Source organism: Gymnoscopelus braueri (assembly GCF_963280865.1).
Source record: "Gymnoscopelus braueri genome assembly, chromosome: 2".
Lineage (NCBI taxonomy): Eukaryota > Metazoa > Chordata > Actinopteri > Myctophiformes > Myctophidae > Gymnoscopelus > Gymnoscopelus braueri.
Genome location: NC_137604.1, coordinates 14,172,343 through 14,193,201, shown reverse-complemented (window position 1 = coordinate 14,193,201; position 20,859 = coordinate 14,172,343). Strand labels below are relative to the sequence as shown.

The 20,859-nt window shown below is 39.2% G+C and overlaps 1 protein-coding gene across 1 annotated transcript; it reads left to right on the top strand.

Moving 5' to 3' along the window:
- The first annotated feature begins 4,953 nt into the window (after nucleotides 1–4,953).
- On the top strand, nucleotides 4,954–12,912 carry nansa (N-acetylneuraminic acid synthase a). The gene is made up of 6 exons (XM_080446016.1): nucleotides 4,954–5,218; nucleotides 7,600–7,815; nucleotides 9,102–9,201; nucleotides 9,953–10,107; nucleotides 10,835–11,101; nucleotides 11,665–12,912. The coding sequence occupies exons 1-6, from the start codon at nucleotides 5,087–5,089 to the stop codon at nucleotides 11,872–11,874; spliced, it is 1,080 nt and encodes a 359-aa protein (XP_080302142.1). The 5' UTR covers nucleotides 4,954–5,086; the 3' UTR covers nucleotides 11,875–12,912.
- The last annotated feature ends 7,947 nt before the right edge of the window (nucleotides 12,913–20,859 follow it).

Sequence of the window (20,859 nt, the reverse complement as noted above, 5' to 3'; positions counted from 1 at the left end):
TTCTATTCATTTAGTCTATCAAATATAAAGAGGGAACTGTATAGTAGTATCCATGAATCAATCAATGTTGCACTTTCCAACATTCCGAATTCATCTTGAAAAGCATTGCATAACACTCAGGTAAGCATTGTTTTACTAAAAAGCACTTTTATGTTGTATATCCGTTTAAGAAAAATGATTACACAGGTCAGAAGAAGGACATGCCACCTTCATGCTGTACTAGCCTCATGTTCTTGCAAGCAAGTAAAAGGACGACAATTAAAAAATATGCAAATAATTTTTGAAGCAAGTAAAGTTTTGCATCACTTTGTGGCTCAAGTAATAGTAAGAATATGAACATCATGCAGGTGATATTACAGTATCGAATGCTGTACAAACAGACTAAGGGACAGTTTCCACTGCCAGGCCTCCCTGTAGCATGACTGTACATATTCACCCATATACCTGCTGCACTTTTGACCACAACCTGTTCTCTTATGTTTTTACATGCACTATTTTACACCCACAGTTACACTGACCTGTCCACCCTATAGCTGGTCCCAGAACCATTCTCTGTGTCTGTCATATCCTCATTAGGAGTGTAACACATTCGGTTCAGTACAGCTATGGACCGAACGAATTAAAGAAATTCAGAATCACAATGAGTAATTCTCTAACAAAAGATAAGTAGGCTACCGCCATCATCATGAACCCCATGACCACAGTTTCCTCTTTAATGCGTATCCTCCTTGACAGCCTATAGTATAGTAGGTCACACTTGAAACAGTGCAACACTTGACATTACTCTTTAAATAAGTCCATCACTGTCTAAATATTGAATACTGCATACAAAGGATTTGAGTAAACAGTCTGCATACCAGTCCCTAAAGACGAGGAGAAAGAGGATTCCTGAAGCATGGTTGAAACGATGGAGATTGCTGTAGAAACATCAGGGTTTTGAAGCGTGTGGTAGTGGTCACCGTAGCTGTTGTAATGGGAGAGGTCATCGTAGTTGTTTTAACGGTAGTGGTCCTCTTAGTTGTTGTAACAGAAATGGTCATCTTAGCTGTTGTAACGGGAGCTGGAAGCATTTTCAAGAACACCAGGGTTTTATGAAGTCATTTTGACTCATTAATAATGTAGTACTTTCAAGATATGGAGAATATAATATATAACACAGGCAAAATATATAACACAGGAAACAACATACAGTGTAAACATGAAGCACAGTAGTTACACACTTACCATCTTTAACAATAAGGTACACTTGTATATGTGAATCAGCCAAGAGTTCCCTCTGCAGTCCGCATATGTATGTTCCAGAGTCTGACTTCTTGAGTTTAATGATGGATACTAATAAGTCTTTTCCGGCGTTTATCAAACCTATTCTATCTTTTTTTGAAGTTTTCCCAGATTTTGCTTCGGCAATGGTGTCTGTTCTGCATGGAACTTTACAGAGGAACTTTGTTTCATCCTCAGTGGAGGTCCAGACATTCCATTTTGAGCAGGTGAAAGACACTTCACCCCCAACATGGCCGGTTATGGTGAGAGGGATTGTCTCCACAATACTCCACACTACAATACAAGAAAGCAAGAAAACAGCTCATCAGTATAACACTGTACACAACTTATTAATTGACAACATGATGTGAGGAGTGTATTTTTGCAGAAGGTTTCTAGATGCTCTACACAACAGTGGACAGACAAAGGATGAGAAAGAGACATTGAGAGCATCATACAGACGCTCAGTGACAGAGACAACCACACAGGCAGAGAGACACATGAAAACAAGCAGAGGTATACTCACCAGAAAGCAAACCGTAAATGTAGACATTTCTCATGATGTCAACGAGGTGAAGATGACTTAATTGTCCAGTTCTGGTAGGAGACGATTTGTGACTTGCTCCAACTGTACAGTGCAGGGGTGTGGGTTTCACTTTTACAGTGGGAGGAACGCTACATGGTACAGCCAACCAAACCCAACCCCATCCCCCCTGAAAACCCCCTGTGATTTTTCACAAAGCGTCTGTCCGTAACAAATAATTGTAAATTGCAGCTATATAGGCCTATGTATTTTTTATCCTCAAATTATCTGTAAAAAAATGTATATATATATATATTTAATAAACATGTAAACAAAGACATGTACATGTTGTCATACAGCCTAAGAAGTACCTTATTCAATAATAAATTACTATAATTATACTGTAGGCCTACATATCTGAGGTAAACAAACATGAGATTCTAAACATACAGTGACAGTGAGTTTTAACACAGTGAGTTATGATTGGAGATAGATCAGGTGAAAGATGAAACATTTTATTCTTTTGGTTATCAACAGATACAAATTCAATTTCCTGATAAAGTTTGTCTTAGTGCTAATTTTTACAAGCATGCCATTATTGGGGGCAACAATTCAAGAACATCAACATTGTGGGGACAAGTTGCACCTTACCCCCTAAATCGACACCTACTTTGAATAAAGATATCTTTACAATCTGTCAGACAATGTCTCTTTATTAAGCTCCACCCTGTTCCTCTGCCCTCTACCACACACATGCACACCTACTGTAAATGAACTGCAGATGACTTGTCAAGTTCCGCTTGGAGAGGATATGTGACTCATGCATGGCCGTAGCCCGTATCACTTCTACATAGGGAGAGACACTATACTGTATAAGCAAACCCAAACCCATCACCATTGCTAACACCCTGGGGTTTTTCACAAATAAAAGAGACAACAACAAACTTGAATAATAGACAAAGGTCTGACTGTAACAAATAGGACTAAATTGCTGTATTGTTTGATTTGCTATCCTCACATTGACCATATGAAATACATAGATACATAAATAAACAACATGTAAACAAAGACTTGAAGTAGCCTACAGTTGTCTTACAGTCCAAAATTCACAACAACAACAATAATAATAATAATAATAATAATAATAATAATAATAATATCAGATCTAACATCAAATTCTAGACACACAGTTCATTTTAACACATTGTGTGTAGATCGTCGTAGCCACGTGTTCTGTTGTCTCAGGGCAGAGAACAAATCCTCACTCAGTCTCGGAAACAGGAAACAGCGACATCAACCTGACCACAACAATTCTCACACTTCCGTTGCCATTTCTTGTAATAGCAGCTTCAGTAAAGGAGTTGAATGTGTAGGCTACTTTGTTTCTTTTCTTTCTTTTTTTTTTGTCTACTTTGAACAAAGGTAGATGTACAATCTGTCCAAATAATAATCATCAGCCAGACAGTGTTTCTTTATTAAGCTCCACCCTCTTAATCTGACCTCTACCACACACATTCACACCCGTTCATTGTTAGCTTCACTTTACTGTATGTCTCTGTCATATAGGCTATGGACTTTAAGATTCACTGACTCGTTAGAAGAAGTTATGTTTACCTTTCTAAAAATAGAGTGATACCTGCTTTTACAAAATGACCGGCACTGACACAAAATGAATAGGCCTTCAAATGATGCTCCTCACTGACTGATAGTAGCATAATGTATCTTTAGATCTGTTACTTACTGTATTCTGTGCTTTTTGATTTCAAACATATTCTCACTGGTAGAAGCGCTTGTACCTCAATCTTAATCGAGGTGACATTATTTGACAGCATGTTATAAAGTCATGGGATCAAGTTGGTTGGAAAAATCATTCACCAATACATTCACAATATATGAGTTTCAAGCAGTTTCCTCAGTCACATTTGATCTCAGATGGGGCGGTGGTAAAGTTCTCGCATTAAAATGGGAGGGGCGACGGTGGCCTAAAGGTTAGAGGAGCGTGCTTGTTTCTGGAAGGTTGCCGGTTTGATTCCCTGGACCGCCAGGGAAATTCTGGGTGCCCTTGAGCAAGGCACTGAACCACCGAACTGTTTCAGTGGCCAACAGTATTGACTGTGGTTGTACTGGTCAGTTCCCAGGTTTTAATGTGTGTCTGCGCAGGGTGTTGCTGAAAATGAGCCCTTGTGCTCAGCTACTGGGTAATAAAGAACAAAACTAAAAAAATCTGAATATGGTATTCGATTCCCCATATGAAAAGCTATAAAGCTAAATCCAATCATGTTCTACCCGGTTTAGTTAAAAAACTATGTTTTTAATACAATGGTCCATTTTGAGCATGACATTTTTTAGGTACAACCCTAAAAACACAAGATTTGCCTTCTGGGTTAACATTTTTGGAAATCTAACCTAGCAAGGACTGGATAACAATCGTTTTTATACAGTGGTGGAAGAATACTCATATTTTGTACTTAAGTAAAAGTACCAATATGTAGAAATGTTCTGTTACTGTTACAAATAAACGTCCGGTGTTCAAAATTTACTTGAGTAAAAGTACAAAAGTATTAGCATTAAAATGTACTTAAGTACTGAAAGTAAAAGTACTCATTTAGCAGAATGTCCCATTTCACAAGTTTCCAAATCTATAAAAATGCTTTGAAAATAGCAGATCTACAAGCTTGTAGATCGGCTATTTTCAAATAGCCTAGTAAGTATGCATAGGGCTGAAGTGGTTAATGCATGTTTTGTAATAATAGGCCTAATCAAAAGTAAACTAGTAACTCAAGTTTTCAAATAATTGTAGTGGAGACTAGTAAAAGCACAATATTTGGCTCTGAGATGTAGTAGGCCTACTCCAGTAAAGAAAAAAATCCTCAAATTTGTACTATTGTACAGTACTTGAGTACATGTACTTAGTTACTTTCCACCACTGGGTCTTTCTTTAAGATAACAACCAGAGCTCTGCCTCTGACTGGTGACAGAGTTAGAAATAAGGACTACAAGCCCACAGTCTATGGACTACAGTACAGGCACGCACGCAGATGGTTTCCGCATCCGCTCTAGCCCGGATATGCAAAACTGCAAAGAGGAAATGACATTATGACGTACAACCAACCCGGTTGTGCGCTCGCCGTACCACGTAACGTAGCTACGTTCCTTCGGCATTTCGGATGAATGGCAGTTTAGTTTGCGTACAATCCCTCTGTTTCTCTCTCGTTGTGTCCACGTTACGTTACGTTACAATAACATTTAGGCTGTGTTTTATTCCATTCCCTTCGGTGTGAATCTCTCTGTCTGAGTGTCAGAATGCCGTTAAAGTTTGAGCTGTGTCCTGGGAGGATGATCGGAGGATCCAATCCGTGTTTCATCATCGCAGAGATCGGACAGAACCACCAGGGAGACATCGAGATAGCCAAGAAAATGATTAAGATGGCAAAGGTACAGATTACAAAGCAGTGAAAGCACTAGGATATTTTACTTAGTAAAAGTAGAAATACCACAGAGTAAAAAATACCATGTTTAAAAGTTTAAATCTTGCATTCATATTTTTTAGAGAGGAAAGTGCAAATGTATTATTGTTGGCAGGCATCCAAATTAGCCCTAGAATGTCTGTGATCTTACATACATTTCAAGTATTCCAAATACACAGTCATAGATCTCTCTCGGTCCCCCACTGTGTAGTGCCCATCTGCGCGGCCATAAAAGTGCTCTAAACTCCGTCTGTACTCACCCAATAATTAATTCCTAAGACGTGGAGTCATATTTTGTCCTCTAGTTTCATATCCATGTGAAAGTTCTGCCAGAAAACGTGTGTTTAGTCAAATATCTCCACTTATTCACGAGCTGCACACGGACGAGTTCTGTGCGACGCGAGGGGCCAGGAATGATTGCAGCACTGAATATACGTAACTTCCTTTAGGACGCACAAATGTTTGGGACACACAATTGGCAGGTGATGATTCATTACCCCGCACCAATAACAAGCACCTGTCAATTGTGTGTCCCAAACATTTGTGCGTCCTAAAGGAAGTTACGTATATTCAGTGCTGCAAGCATTCCTGGCCCCTCGCGTCGCACAGAACTCGTCCGTGTGCAGCTCGTGAATAAGTGGAGATATTTGACTAAACACACGTTTTCTGGCAGAACTTTCACATGGATATGAAACTAGAGGACAAAATATGACTCCACGTCTTAGGAATTAATTATTGGGTGAGTACAGACGGAGTTTAGAGCACTTTTATGGCCGCGCAGATGGGCACTACACAGTGGGGGACCGAGAGAGATCTATGACTGTGTATTTGGAATACTTGAAATGTATGTAAGATCACAGACATTCTAGGGCTAGCATCCAAATGTAACATTCTCATTATGCAGAACGGCCCATTTCACAAGCATATCATTTGGATTGTAATTAGTAATGTTCTACACTTTAATGTTGCAGCAGGTAAACATGGGTCTGATTGTAATAAGTTCATGTTTAAATTAGTCCTATCAGAGAGCTGTGTGTTTTGTATTAATAATAAAATTGCAAGTAACCAAAACGTGCAATTACTTACTTCTGAGGTGTATTGGAGAGTATCAAAAAAAAAAATGGAAATACTCCAGTGATTTAAAAGTACCTCAACATTTTGCCATGAAACATGACTGTCATACCACTTGTTCCTGGTTCCTGGTTTACATTTACAACTGCCACATGTAGTGGTTGTAAATGTTAAAACAAATATTGCAAACCAGGCACAAGTGGTTCTGACGCTTGTGACAAACGAGAGATGTGAATCATGGCTACTCAAAATTATTCTATATACTTTTTAATTACTTTCCACCACTGCCAAAGGTACAGTAATCTCAACACAGCTTAATGAGATTGGATACTCCAGAAATATATCTGCAGCCTGCAGGGGTGGAAAGAGTAACTCACTTTCTTACTCAAGTAGAAATACTGTTACTTGACTTAAATATCACTCAAGTAAAAGTACAAATAAGATTGCCTCTGTTGAAAATGACTCGTGTAAAAGCACATATTAAGCTATTTTGAAGACTATGCAGCTCTCAAGCTGTGAATATCTTTAAAGGTGTCACTTAATCACAGACATTAATGCATTAAGACCGGGACGCATCTGTGTAATTTTAAGATTTATTTGGCTATTCAAAAATATGAGCTTGTAGTTGTAGATCTACTTAAAAAAAAAAAAAAAACATCATGAAAATGTGTGCAAATCTTTGGATATATATATTTATTTAAAGCAAACATTTGTAACTCAAATCTTTGGAACAAAATATTTTACAAAGGTTCGACTTTACAAAATATATATTGAAAGATTTGCACAAATTTTCACAAATAGCAGATCTACAAGCTCAGCGGCATGAGCTTGTAGATCTGCTATTTCTGATTTGCCAAAGAAATCTAAAATGAGGGAGATGGGTTCCTGGTCTTAATGGATTAATGCATGCTGTCCCTAACAGTTGATTTCAGAACTGCAGTTTGGCTGCACAACCTAGACATTGTAGTCAAACTTGGGCTGGAAAAAGTAACTGAATGCTAGTGTGTCTTTGTCATGGATGTATTAAGTTTAAGGAATATATCACAACATTTTAAGGTCATGTAAGAACTGTTAGTCTGTTACACTACTATACAGGCTTTACCATATTCCATAAGTGGATAGGAACTATATAACCACTGGGCTAGATTATTATGATTTTCTGTGTTTATTTACCTACACAAATATAATACACCAATTCCACCTCCTTCGCTGATTTATAAGCTGTACCTACAGCTGTAATTGTCTTTCTCTCCCATCCTTTCTCGTCCACCTGTACAGGACTGCGGTGCCGACTGTGCCAAGTTCCAGAAGAGCGAGCTGGACCACAAGTTCAACAAACGCGCCTTGGAGCGGCCTTACACCTCCAAGCACTCCTGGGGCAAAACTTATGGTGAGCACAAGCGCCATCTGGAGTTCAGCCACGAGCAGTACAGAGAGCTGCAGAAGTACGCCAAGGAGGTTGGAATCTTCTTCACCGCCTCAGGAATGGATGAGGTAATGGCAGTGGTGTAAAGTAACTAAGTACATTTACTTAAGTACTCTACTTAAGTAACATTTTGAGGTATACTTTAGTGGAGTATTTCCAATTTCAATACTTTTACTTCTACTCCATTACATCTCAGAGGAAAATATTGTACTTTTACTCCACTACAATTGTTTGAAAACTTTGAGTTACTAGTTGCTTTTTAGATTTAGATTTGTATTACTAAATGTACATTATTACTAAATATACATTAACCACTTAAGCTCTATGTATATTTTGGCTATTTGAAAATAGCAGATCTACAAGCTCACAACGTGTTGCATCTATTTTCAAAAGATTTTTATACATTTTGAAAACTTGAAATGTGACATTCTGCACAATGAGTACTTTTACTTTTGGTACTTTAAGTACATTTTGATGCCAATACTTTTGTACTTTTTCTAAAGTAAATTCTGAATACCAGACTTTTACTATTTACAGAGTATTTCTATATTGTGGTGTTGATACTTTTTACTCAAGTAAAAAATGTGATACTTCTTCCACGACTGGGTAATGGCATTTATTTACGAACCATAGATAAGGACAGGGAATGTGGAGCAGGGAGACAGAGAGAGAGAGAGGAGTCAGGCTGCAGTAACAGCGTCTGGATTCAGTCTCATGACATCTCAAGGGCATGAACTGTTATCTTTCTTGCACTGCTGAGGTCACAGCATGCACCAGAGTCCGTGACCTGTTCAACAAATCCCGTTTTTGACTCGTATCAGCGACTAGCACTTGTTTCATGAAAAGTGAGGTGAAGTGCAGGATCTATCAAACTACATTTAAAGTTTGATGGTTGATTGGCTCCTGAACCAGCAGTGTCTTACCCACAATGCATTACACGAACAGCCAGAGCAATACACGCCAAACTAAAGGCAGTTATAATGTAAAATTTTTTTGTGTTTAGGCATTATGTTACCAATGTTAAAGTTTAGATTTAAGGTTAAATAGTTGTTTTTATTAAGGATTATGTTAGATATGGTTAAGTTTAGATTTAAGGTTAATTATTAAAATGGTAATTGCGTTTGCATTATGTTCGATATTGTTATGCTTAGATATAAAGTAAATATATAAAATGATTGATTTTGTTTAGATGGGATGGAGATAGTTAAGTTGAGTTCGAGGTTAAGATCAGGATACAGATCTGTTTGGGTGGTTAGCCAATGAGGTTGTGTGACCTCAAACTTCCACATTTGGAGGTCATAGAAAGTGGGATACTGGTTCACGAGGAATGATCTTAAAGTTTTGCTTTTTTCAGATGGCTGTGGAGTTTCTCCATGAGCTCAAGGTGCCTTTCTTCAAAGTGGGCTCTGGGGACACAAACAACTTCCCTCTTCTGGAGAAGACAGCCAAGAAAGGTGAGAAGACATAAAGCCTCATAGGATTGAATACTCAAACTTTTCATGTATTGTTTTTTAATATCATTTATAAAGAGGTAACTGACTGTGTAGTGCATCATCCACATCACAACATCTCCAGTTTGATTCTGTCTGGGGACCTGTGTTGCATATCTCTCCCCATCTCCGGGCTATGGTCAATGCTTACACCCCTACCCGACCACTTCGGGTGTTTGTGTATTTGAGGCAGTGTGAGCTCTTGTGCTCTCGTGTGTGAATTTTTAGTTCTTAATGTTGCCTTTTTATGCCTTATGTAAAGCATTTTGATTTGCCTCTGTACAGTATATGAAATGTGCATTTTTATTTGCCTCTGTATATGAAATGTGCATTTTTATTTGCCTCTGCATATGAAATGTGCTATACAAATATACTGCCTTGCCTTGTTTTAGCACATGTGTATTCATACTACTCTTACTGTATATTTCAATGATATTTTGCAACATTATATTGTATATTCATTGCCACAACTTCCACAAGCTTAGGTTATTGGTTGTGACTGCATTATTATCAAATCTATTAATTTCCTTGAACCCACTTTCCTTGAGTCACACTCACACTACAGTTTCTGCTTCCCCGGTCTAAATGGGTTAAGATTGGGGTTAGAGTTTGGGTCGGTTCTAGAAATGCGGTTCTCTGGCAGTGCAGTGTCTGGCTCTGTAAAAACCTTCTAAGCAATCAGGCGGCGCCCCATAACTCTTTGTCTGTGTGTCAGGCCGTCCCATGGTGGTGTCCAGTGGAATGCAGTCCATGGACACCATGCGTCGGGTCTACCAGACGGTGAAGGAGCACAACCCAAACTTCACCATCCTGCAGTGCACCAGCGCCTACCCTCTGGAAGCAGAGGACGTCAACCTCCGAATCATCGCGGTAAAGATGACAGAACACAATACAATTAAGAAATATTACATTAACACATTGGGTTCAAATTCTTTTTTTTTTGTTGAAAATTCCACAAGAGGGCGCTCTAACGCAACATAGGAATGATCCTAGGACACTGTAAAAAGATATGGACGGATGTCATCCAAGAAAACCTGACTTCCATCCGCCCCAATGATAGGATCTTGAGAAAAACACCTATCTCCATATCTTTTTTTTGTGGTGAAAACCAGCCATTTTTGACGGGCGATCTCTCTAAAATGGCGGATTGCGTTTTTTTACATCCGGGTCCTCGTTTTGGCTTCTGCAGCTGTCTGAACATCCCCAAGACACGGTAAAAAACGCTGGCGCTCTGAGGATGATTTGGATGATAATACTTGGCACTTAATGTGTTAAGAGGGTGTGCTTTACCGTGATTATTGGCACAACTGTGATGCAGTCAGGAACGAGGCGGAGACCGAGTTCCGCAAGCATCCCTGAACACTCTGCATAAAATACAGAGGGCCTTGATATTCTAGCAGAAAACGTTCCACAATTTGAACAGCCTTTATGGAGGGATAAAAGCAAAGTCAATTAAAATTTTATTCAGCAGTTTTCACTCACAGGAAGTAGTGTGATCAAATCTTTGGTTAGCCTAGACATGTATATTTTCAACAGCCAAACCTTCCAGTGTGGGAAAGCATCATAACACTTTTCTCCCTCCACTCTTCATATGCAGGAGTACCAGAAGGAGTTTCCCGATATTCCCATCGGATATTCTGGCCACGAGTCTGGGATTAGCATCTCAGTGGCCGCCGTAGCTCTGGGGGCAAAGGTCATCGAGCGCCACGTGACCTTAGACAAGACGTGGAAAGGAAGTGACCACGCGGCCTCCCTGGAGCCCGCGGAGCTGACGGAACTGGTCCGATCCATCCGATTGGTGGAGAGAGCCATGGGGACCGGTGTCAAAACCATGCTCCCCTGTGAGAAGCCATGTCATGATAAGGTAAGACGGGATTGGAAGATGTGTTCTGTTAAACACCCTAATGTGATACAAAATGTAATGGTGAAATGTCTCTTTTCAATGGTATACAGCATGTTGTACAGTGTTTCCCAAAACAGTGGCTCCAATTTTTTTTTTAAAGTAAATATCCCCGTTTCTTTGTTTCCTACATTTAAAAATAAATAAGTATATATATTTCAAAAGATAAGAAAAAGTTTAAACAATAAAGTCACAACTTTTCATCAGTAGTATTTCACAAATAAAATCGAAAAATAGAATACTTTCCATCAATAAATAAGAAGAATATTTAAGAAGTAGTGAAAATTGCAGCCGCAGCGCGTTGCTAGCTTGTAGATCTGATATTTTCACTAGTCCCGGGAAAACGTTATTTACCATTTCTCTTTTGGTTCTTGAGATAAAAGGTTTGGGAACCACTTATACAGTATTTATATTTAGCTTTTTGGTGATCACAGACCAATAGGAGTTCAATGACACATCTACAGTGAATAATACCTTAAAATTAAAACTCCATCCCTCCCTCCCTCCCTCCCTCCCTCTCCCCCCAGCTGGGGAAGTCTGTTGTTGCCAAGGTTCGGATCCCCAAAAAAACTGTCCTGACTCTGGACATGCTGGCGGTGAAAGTGGCCGAGCCCAAGGGCGTCCCGCCAGAGGACATCTTCACGCTGGTCGGCAAGACCGTCATTGAAGACACCGAGGAGGACGAGAGCATCACGCCAGAGGTGGTGGACAACTACGGCAAGAAGGCCAAGTGCTGAGATCAGGTCCAATAAAAAAGCCCGGGTGGGAAGTCATTGATGTAGTGCGGCTAAAATAGTGATTTTGTTTCTCAATTGCCATTGACATGTTTTTTTCAAATAGGTTCATGGGACTGGACTTATAATTTATATACGAACCCTAAAAGCGAGTGAAAGACCGAATTTTAGGTCAGGTCACAAGGCCAGGCTAACTATTTGTGTTTGATGTCAAGAGTCAAACTCCTATCACATGACCTTTTCTCAAGTGCTTTAACCATGAGCCCCTTACGCAGGATGTTTGATAAAGTCACATGACTCCTGAGAACACTCACAATGCGGTGTCAGACTCTTAACCCATTAAGACCTGAGGCCAATTCTACAAATGCCTTCACAATCAGTAGTTCTCACACTTTTTCGTAATTCAAAATTATTATAACACTTTTCGAAAATAGGAGATGGAGGTCGCAGTGCGGTACAAAGTGACTCACTGTGAGCTTGTATATCTGCTATTTTTTAATAGCCAACGCTAAAACCTAAAATGACACTTTCCCGGTTTTAATGGGTTAAGCCGAGAAATTGCTAGGCCTATCAAACACTTTTCTAAGCCATACGGTTTCCCCAAAACAAAGTTAAACAGACTCAATGTTGTCAGAAAGGGTTGTAGTTTGGTTTTTTTCATGAGGATAAGTTGATCTGATCATCATCATGACAGCTCTGTCCTATCTTTGGGTCATAAACATCCCTCTTTCCAATAGTTCTTCAGCTGTTGTGTAAAGTGCCTGACTCAAAATGAGTCATGAAATGGAATAGGAACGTACCTCCTCAATGTACTGTACTACAAGGGCTTGTAGTGCTTCATAACTGACATGTTTGTGTTGATTTGCACGGTGAGTACAGTTTGGTTTGTTTTCTTAACGTGGATTGCAAAATCCAGGGTGCCAATCATTATTTGTAGCATCTTCATGTATGGAAAGGTCAGTATAAACTGTTGACTACTGGTACTGTATACTGGAGGGTAAATGGACCAGAAATAAAAGTAATGTCGTTTTTGCACCACTAGGAAGAGCTGTTGGTTGTTATTTCTTTGCTAGGACCGTATCCCCTTTTCAGAGCAGTCATTTTACAGTTTAGGCATTTAGCAGACGCTCTTAATCCAGAGTGATGTACAGTAAGCACGGACACAAGGTAATACATCATAATACACCAATAATACATCAAATGCATAGAAATGGTAATCTAATAATAAAGTAATACATAAGTAAACCAATAATCTAATAATAACTAATACATACGTAAATCAAGAACCTATCATCAGACTACATTGAAACTATACACACTATAGGACAGCAGGCCAGGTCAGCAATGACCTGGCATCTGTCTACATAACATGCTATCTACTGTAAGTTACATTTTAGCCTTTGCATAATCCTGCAAGGTCGTCAAGGCTAGGGCAAGTGCTACGGGCTGAGGTGGAGTCTGAAGAGGTGAGTCTTCAGATTACGGCAGAAGATTGGGAGTGAGTCTGCAGTTCTAATTGCAATGGAGAGTTCATTCCATGGTTTGGGAGCCAGAAGGGAGTCAGGGACGTGTGGGGCGTTGTCCCGGATGTTTTAGCGAAGGTTCTGACAGCTTCCCTGTGTTAGCTGATCTGAGAGAGCGGGAGGGGTTGTAGGGTTGGATCAGGCTTTGAAGATATGGGAGTGCCATACCTTTGGTTGCATATAATATTGCATATTTTCACATACAGTGTAGGACGAGCACTGCTAAGCATGTTGGCTCACTGGTAGGGCTACAATTATCGATTTATTTTCTTAGCATTTGTTCAATCAATTAATGGTTTGATTAATGAAATAATGGAGAAGTGTTTTATATATACAATTTAAAAACTTTTTATATCAACAAATTGATGTCCTGCTTAGGACTACTTATTTTATACTTGGTCGCACAACAGTGTCGTGCAAAAATAGTTAAAATAGCCGTGAGCTTGTAGATCTGCTATTTTCACAATTTCTTTATTAAAAAAAAAATATGTTATGCTTTATTTTAGACAGGTCAGTCAGTATAGTGCGACAGGAGACATTCAAGAAGACAAAAGGGAGGTCCTTGCTCATGTGGAGCAATAATGGTCTGTGCACTAACTGGCTAACTGGCTGAGCCACCACTTAACCCTAGGACTCATTTTATAACAGCCTGCTGGGATGCTTGTCACAGATAAAAATATCTTTCTATGAATTAGAGCAATGAGACTTGCAGCCAGGTAAAGGAATTGTGTATTTATATAATTATCTTGGACAAACCCTTATTCCCACTTCCAACTTTTGTTTTTGGAGTGATACTCCAAACATAACATCAAAACGATGAATTTACATTAAATAAAGTATATCTTTGCTGTCGGGCAGAAACCAGCTAACTCCATTTTGACGCTTTTGCATTTTTCCCATAAATCAGTGCTATTGAACACCCTTTACGTCTGTGTGTTGGTTAAAAAAAATATTACTGAACCAATGAAAAGTATTAAAAAGCGCTTCTGAGAAACCAGCTAACTCCATTGGATCCTCAACTTTCTGCTAAACCAGCTAAGTCCACCAGGGGGGTGGAGTTAGCTGGTTTTGCTGACTCCAGGCTCCACCCACTTTTGACCTCCAACCTCATTGTGAGCTTGGAGATCCATTCAGCTGTTCTTATCAATGATGATCAAAACCTCCCAACTCGACTTTTTGTTTTGATTTTTTCATTTCCTGAAAAATGTACATTTTGAAGTTGGATTCTGCCCGACAGCAGAGATATCAAATATACTTAAGTATCTAAAACAACCAAAAATATATGTTCAATATATTGTCAGAAGATATGTTCACGCTCAAATTGTCATCTATGGCTTTACTTCTGCTCTGATGGCTTCCAAACTAGCTGACAATAGCAAATACATGATTTATTTGATAAAAAAAATGTAAGCAATAAACAGATCAAGAGGTTATAAACAACATTGTATTCAAAGGTAATTATTATTACAAGTTTGATAAGTCAGTGAAATAATGGGTACATTTAAAAAAAACACATTACTGGGGCTTGGGAATCAAACCTGGGACCTTCTGTTTCCTAGGCAGCCTCTCTGCCCAGTCAGCTATGGACGCGCAGGGAGAGGTGTCAGTAACACATTCTTATTCTTATCCTTATTCTACGGGGGCAAAAACATAATCACTGGACTGGCGGAGATAGAAGTTTTTTTGCTTTTTTTTTAAAATCCCGCCCTGCTGATAGTTCTGTTCATGGAGTAATGAAGAGTAATTTACTCCATCATACGGCGGTGGTGTTGTACAACAAAGTATGAATCATCCTAGAGTTGGATCCCACCAGCCCCCACAAACAAGGCATAAGATCCAAGGATAATATGAGGATCTCCATAAGATTATGACAAGCACAGTCTGAGACTAGGCTTAGTACTGTACTGTAGCTAATTGCTGGCTTTTGGGAGGAGAAACATAGACCGTGACAGAGAGAAGAATGCCCCCTCACCTTCTAAAAACTGACAAATCGAGCATGCTAAAAAATTATGGCAAAATAAGCTAATTGAATTAGTCTTCGGTGCAGTTGAAGCCTATTTTATTCTCTTTGCGAACTAAGATCGGGATCACAGATTATCTATTTTGTCATAAAAGGGGATACCAGGTTGAATGTGGTTAATCTTTGTTGATATTTTGAGCTTTTCAAAACATGTCACATCAAGGATTAGGATCATATAAATAATACATAAATAAATAAAAACAAACTAAATAAATAAAATAAAAAATAGCAAAAAGGCAAATACATTAAAAGAAAAAGAAGCAATCAAAGAAACAACGGCAATAAATAAATGCTAAATATCATCAGTGTCACTGTAAACATCTGTGAATTGCTGGGAAAAGCCATCTAAATACAAGCACCCATTCATGAGCCTGCATGCGCTCTCCCGGTCTGCCTTGGTTTCTCAAGCCCATTAACCATATAGATATATATAGTACACTTTACTTAGCGGAGGCTTTAGGCATTAAGCTGCTGCTGGTAACCTTACCTTCACACAGGTACATAAATACCCTTACTTTGATTGTGTCATTGACACAAAACACATCTAACCCAGCCCCTCTCTGAGTGTAATGCAATTAGTACAACTGTTTCCTCAATTCAATTGATTAATTAATGACTGAACCGTCATGCATTATTGCAACATTTAATTTTTTCCTTATTTTATTAATAATTCAGTATACCCTGTCTAATGAACAGTCTGCAAGATAAAAAAAAACATAAAAAAATAAAACTCATTGTCAGCTAATTTATCTCGTCTAAACAGCCAGGCCACACTCCCACTTGAAGTTCTTTCTTTTATTTATTTTTTCTCCATGACAGTAGATTTATTTGACTTCAATGTATACATCACTTCTGCTACACAGAAGGAGCGCTCGGTTGGCTTGGGTGATCATGTAACAACTTTATCCAGTTGAGGACGGCGCAGTATATACTGTAGGACAAGTCCTATTATAGCAGCCAGCAATCCAGATCTCCTACTCGGGTCAAACAGACACCAAATGAGTCACACATCTGACAACAGAAACTCACTCTGTAACATCCTACGTGTTCATTTAACTCTGAGCATGGACAAATGGATAAATTAACACTGAGGAGTTTACTGTGTAGGGTTTTATACTTGATATACACACTGTCACTATGTAATCAAAATGGTAGATATTCATGAAATTGATTAACATGGACAGGACAACAAGACTTTTCGCGTGTATCAAAGCTCATTAAAAACACGTAACGAGTCTTAATAAAAGCATTTTAAAGGCAGAAAAACTAAACCGCAACAGTCTGTTAATTATAACAGACTGCAATCTCTCTGTACTGCATGTTTATTGCAGGGGGTGACTGACTGACGTCTCAACCAGCTCACTGTCAAATATATAGTACCTTTATTAGAAGGATCTATACATCATTTTGTTTTCTATGGGGTTTGATTTTTTTTTTTTTATTAGACATTATACAGGAGAAAAACACATGTTACACCATGTTCATCATAGAAACGTCAAGGATACAGACACAGAAAAGTCTTGCGACTTGTTTTCATTGTGGTCCTTGGTCTGAGACAAACAACACTGCAACAAAATACATACAGGTAGACAGTACAGTAATAAATAAAACAATCAATTACTACACTACCTACAGCATAAATACATATAATCGCATTGCTAACATAAGTGACCCTACTATTCGGGAACGTTTTCTAATAGCCATGCTTTGACCCTTAAAAAGGAGATGGCTGCTGGTGCTCTTTATAGTCAGGGGTAGCGAGTTCCAGTTAACTGCTCCTCCAAATCTAAATGAGCGTTTTCCCGTTTCAGTGGTGAACGTGGGCATGGTCAGGTCTGCTATGCTGGCTCTGGTTAGGTGGGAATGGGCTTCGCTACGCTTCTGAAAAAGATTACATAGGTACACAGGGGCGCTGTTTATGTAGATGTTATGCACCAGGTTCAGCTGTAGTTGAACTGACCTGGCTGCCAGAGGGAGCCAACCCAACTGCTGGAAATGATGTTTTCCAACATGGTCCCTTGCAGACAGCCCCAAGACAAGCCTGACCAACCTATTTTGAGAAACCTGCAACTTCTCTTTTAGGGCTTTGGTTAGGCCACCGTACCATGAGCCAATGGCATAGTCAAAACAACATAAAACCAGTGAGTTTGCTAATAAGCGAAGACTGGCAGAGTCCAGAAACTGCGCTTTCCTGGTTAAGAATTTGGTTCTACCATTTACCTTACTAATGGTCTTAAGAGCCATGTTTTCACCACCCAGGCTGCGATCAAGCAGACAACCAAGGTAAAGGGTCCTTAACACAAATAATACAACAAACGGAACAATGCAACACATTTACATCCATACTGACATGGGGCAAATATTTGGGCTACGGACACATTTTGAAGTATATATCCAATTTCCTACAATAAACTGGCTATTTTCACTATTAAATAGTGCTTAAAGGGATACTTCACTTTCACATAAAATAAACATTAAAAAAATATATAAAAAAAAAATTAAAGAAGTTATGGCAAAATAAAGGCCCCCTCACACATTAGTAGGACACTCTAATGCGTGAGGGGGCCATGAATTTTCCATTACTTTTTTCATTTATTTTTAATATATTTTTTAAATGTTTATTTTATGTGAAAGTGAAGTATCCCTTTAAGTGGTTCATTCATATGTATTTATTGTACGTTTGGGTCCTGGGGAAACACCAAATGTATCCAAACCCCTACTCTGTAGAGTTGCTTATACTCAGCTAGGAAAAACCTCCCCTTTTAACGGGAAGAAACCTGGAATAGAACCTGGTTCTGGGTACGTGGCCTTCTGCCTTGACTTGTTAGGTTGAGAGAGATAGAGGCATAAGGAGAGAAATAGAGAAAAAGAGAAAAAGAGAGGAAGATGCACAGTAACATTAAAGTTATACAATGCAGATTCCCAAATAACGATTTTTAGCAACCTCTGCTGGTCACTACCGTCACTGCATACAATTTCCGTAATCCTCGATTACCCAGAATTCCATTCGTTTTCACCGGAAGCCGGAAGCGTTTCAAAAAGCGATCTTTTAATTGTTTTATACTATCTACGGATCGTTTCTCTTAGCCAGTGGAGCATTAGTTACCATGAGCTGTGCTTTCTTTTTCTGTTCTTTTTCGATCTTCCAATCCTACATTATCTTAACATCAGCGTGAGGTTCCTTTTTGTTATAGCGCGGTAGTTCCTGGCCAAACAGGAAACCGTTGCGGTAGTTCCTGGGGACGTCGGCCACGACGTCATGACGTTGGCCAGGAACGTCATTTCCCCGGGAAAGTCCCCCCAGTCCACTTTCAATAGAAAATATATAAATAAAAGGCTTCCGGGGGTGAAATTCACGGAGTGGGTGTTGTGAAACTTTTGCCACTCGCAAAAGATATACAATTTAACTTTAGTTTTGTTGAAAACGTTACCTAGTATTACTTTAACAGTCCGCAGCCATAATCCATGAAACCTTCGATCCACAGCCGGATGTCCACAATCACGATCTGGAGTAGCTAGTTCAGTCCAACTTTTAGCCAGATTTGCTATAAACATCAACATATACCCATTGACGTTGCATAAAATGAGTGGCTTATCAAAAAGAGAGGGCTGTTCATACTTTGAAAAGACATGGCCTTTGATAGAAAAAAGGCATCAGGCATACTGATGAATATCATTGCTAATTAAATCCTAATCAGATCTAGGCTAAATGATAAGAACCCTGATGTTTAGGCTTATGGCCTTCTTCAAGGGTGTATACAAATTTAGTGTCTTTCAGTTCGTTAACAGGTTTTTGTTGAGGGACGACAACCCATTCAATTACTTTTTTCTGCCCAAATCCATCATAGTAAGCTCAAGGACACGCATACGGTACTTTATTAACTATAAAGTGAAGTGGTTGTGAAGTGAATCAAAGCTGAGATCATATCGTCTCCAAAACTGTTACTTTTCAGGATTCAAGTTAAAAAATAGCAAAAGTAGCTCAAAATGCGGCGCAAAGCGTCGGTTTTTCAAGCTTGTAGATCTGCTATTTTTGTTACTTTTGTGTGACGCTGTAGTTTGATCACGTAGGGTATTAATATACAAAAAAACACAAGAGGTTTCTGCCCGACAACAACGATATGTAACATGAAACAGCGTTATAATGCTGAACTGGGATTCATTCTATTCTGGCTAATGAAGTAGGCAGGTTCAGTAGTTAGTGCACTAATCAATCACTCTCAATCAATGCATAGGAGGAGCAATTTTAATGGCGATTATTTCATATACATTTTTTAAATGTATTACTGGTCATGGTTACGATAATAAGACATTGGTGATTATGGCATGCATAAATTATGGTCAAAGCACATTCAACCCTGAACGACATCTCTTTCCATTATCTCTGTTCTTCTGTTGCTCATACTGTACATGCAGTACAGAGACACAATTCATGATATGCGCTTCAAGGGATTCAATTCAATTTAAAGTAACTTTAGTGGCATGAGAAAACATACGTTTACATTGCCCAAGCAAATACAAAACAAACCAATCCAAAGCCAAGATAAATGTATGTACAATTAAAAGGGAATATAGACGTGTCACATTGCATTAGAAGGACTAGCTTTTGAAACCAGAAGAATTTTGCATTTGCTGTTTGAGTCGGTTATATACAGTATACATGTAAGCGGTTATAACTTGGCATAAAGCTTTTGGAACAAATAGCAATATTTCAAGATTATGCCGTCAATTGGTATAGAACCTTAGAGACAAATGGCAAAAATATTTCAAGTGTATTCAGAATCACTACAATAACAGAACAAATGAGGTCACCACCAGGAGCCTGCTAAAGCTTACAGTATGTCTCAGAGGGCAAGGTGAGGCTTAAACAGATAATTTGCATGCACGGTTGACATTTTGGCCTGAGGCTGTTACTATAGAGGAAAGGCCATGGGGGGGGTTACCAAGATTAGGAAGGTTCATCCTTTGGGGAGCATGAAGATTCACAGCAAATTCCATGATGACAGTCCAGCCAGTCGTGTTCAAGATATCTTATTTGGAAGTACAGTGACCACCAATAGAACCGACTGACGTTGCCATTGTTCATTGCTATTGTTGATGCCAGTGGGGCACAAATAAAAGGAGGTGTAATGGTTAAGTAACGGTGGGAGGTGCTCCGATTTCTCCTCTGAGAGAGAGAGAGAGAGAGAGAGAGAGAGAGAGAGAGAGGTGGAGGTAGGGGTTAAAGTACTAAAGAGGGATGCAGAAGGGAGGGAGAGAGAGGTGGAACGACGAAGGAGGAGCCATGATCCTTGGCTTCTGACCTGGTGTCTTGGAGCTCCACCTCTGCCGGAGGCAGGAACATCTCACAACGGTTTTACCTTTCGGACCTTCTGATGAACCGCTGAGCCTTTCAGCCCCGGAATAACCCCCCAACCACCCCGCACCGACCGGCCCCGTGCTCCT

Coding starts and splice junctions, on each gene's coding strand:
- nansa (XM_080446016.1), top strand. CDS start 5,087: ATGCCGTTAAAGTTTGAGCTGTGTCCTGGGAGGATGATCGGAGGATCC. Junction 9,202..9,952: donor GGAGAAGACAGCCAAGAAAG/GTGAGAAGACAT, acceptor TCTGTGTGTCAG/GCCGTCCCATGGTGGTGTCC. Junction 10,108..10,834: donor TCAACCTCCGAATCATCGCG/GTAAAGATGACA, acceptor CTTCATATGCAG/GAGTACCAGAAGGAGTTTCC.